Source organism: Condylura cristata, unplaced genomic scaffold (genome assembly GCF_000260355.1).
Source record: "Condylura cristata isolate star-nosed mole 26May11 unplaced genomic scaffold, ConCri1.0 scaffold00012, whole genome shotgun sequence".
Classification (NCBI taxonomy): Eukaryota; Metazoa; Chordata; class Mammalia; order Eulipotyphla; family Talpidae; genus Condylura; species Condylura cristata.
Window position 1 is genome coordinate 55,254,312 of NW_004567113.1, and position 1,393 is coordinate 55,255,704.

Consider the following 1,393-nt stretch of genomic DNA (forward strand, 5'->3'; position numbering starts at 1 on the left):
GGCGCTGGGCAGCGCGTCCCCGGGCCTGCGGACAGCTGCGTCTCCTCCAGAAGCCACCCTGGGGGGCCTCACCCAGGGCTTTCTGACAGCGGCTGGCCAGGGCCTGCGGGGGGCAGCGCCGTCCCCCGACACGTCCTCCGCACCGGCCGCCCCCGCCTGCCCCTGCACGGGGAGTGACCGAGCAGCGGGGACAGAAGCGCCAAGGAGCCAAGGCGGGAGGAGCCAGCAGGGCCACTCACCTGGACGCGTTGACGTAGTCTTTCCTGTGCTCCAGAAGGAAGTCTCTCAGCTTGCCGATGTGCGAGACCTGAAGCCCAGAGAAAGCAGTTTATACACAGACGCGTCCCCAGGGGCCGTGACAGTTCTCAATGGACAGGGCAGGCAGGCGAGTCGCAGGGCCATCTGGAAGCTCTCCCGGCCGGGCCTGCTCCAGGCCCCACTGGGTCACGACCGCACCCGGCCTCGCGCTGAACGCGGCCCCTGGGACAGCCGGCCGCAGGGACTGAGAGCCAGCGAGGCAGGCGGCCCGGCCGCCCCCTCTCCGGCGGCTCCCCTCGAAGTTGCCCCCCCGAGGTGCGCTCTCCAGCGGCGCAGGGTGGATTCCGAGCTGGGCATCCATCGTGCTATAAACCGGCCGCACGGGGCAGCAGGGTTACAGCCGAGACTGGGGCGGCACATCCTGCCTGCATGCCCGCCTCTACCCGCCCTCCTGCCGCCCCCGGGGCGCTTGTGATGGGGGGGGCTCCGAAACCTCCTCTCCCCTGCACTGCCGGGGGCAAACGAGCACCACGCTGTGGACAACTGCGTGAGGCTCCTCAAACTGCCCAAGGCGGAGCTGCCCTAGGCCCGAGGGATCTGCCCAAGGACACAAGAACACTGATTCCAAGACACCTGCGCCCCCACGTCTATTGCTGCTTTATTCACAGTAGGAGAGACATGGAAGCAGCCCAAAGGCCCAAAAGTGGGTGACTGGATGAAAAAGATGAGGTCCATACACACAACGGAATATTACTCAGCAACCAAAGTAAAGAAACACACGCCTGCTGCGGCAACGTGGATGGAGCTGGACGGGATCACGCTTAGTGACGCAAGCCAGAACGAAAGGGAAAAATCCCAGATGGCTTCACTCATAGCATGGACCAGGCGAGAAAATAGTAACAACAATGAACAGCTATGTACCAGAGGCATTTTGTGGGGGTGCAGCGGGGAATGGGATCAAAAACGGGGGCAGAGGGAAATGCCCGGGACTGTGGTGACGGCACAGGGTGACCTGGTGCTGGGAAGCCCACGGGGATGACACCTGAGACGGGAAAAGGCACAAAATGATGTAAAAAAACCACTGTATTATTTCTTTAAAATACAAACGCTCCTCTAAGCGCCTGCCCACGTCGGG

At 63.0% G+C, this 1,393-nt stretch overlaps 1 protein-coding gene across 1 annotated transcript in view; it reads right to left on the bottom strand.

The window, feature by feature from the left end:
* Nucleotides 1-619, bottom strand: part of STX18 (syntaxin 18) — a 13,112-nt gene extending 12,493 nt beyond the window's left edge. The window contains exons 1-2 of the mRNA XM_012724044.1: nt 425-619; nt 240-307 (exon numbers count right to left, since the gene is read on the bottom strand). Coding sequence (XP_012579498.1) covers nt 240-307; nt 425-619 — 263 coding nt within the window. The remainder of the gene's footprint in view (nt 1-239; nt 308-424) is intronic.
* Nucleotides 620-1,393: the final 774 nt, after the last annotated feature.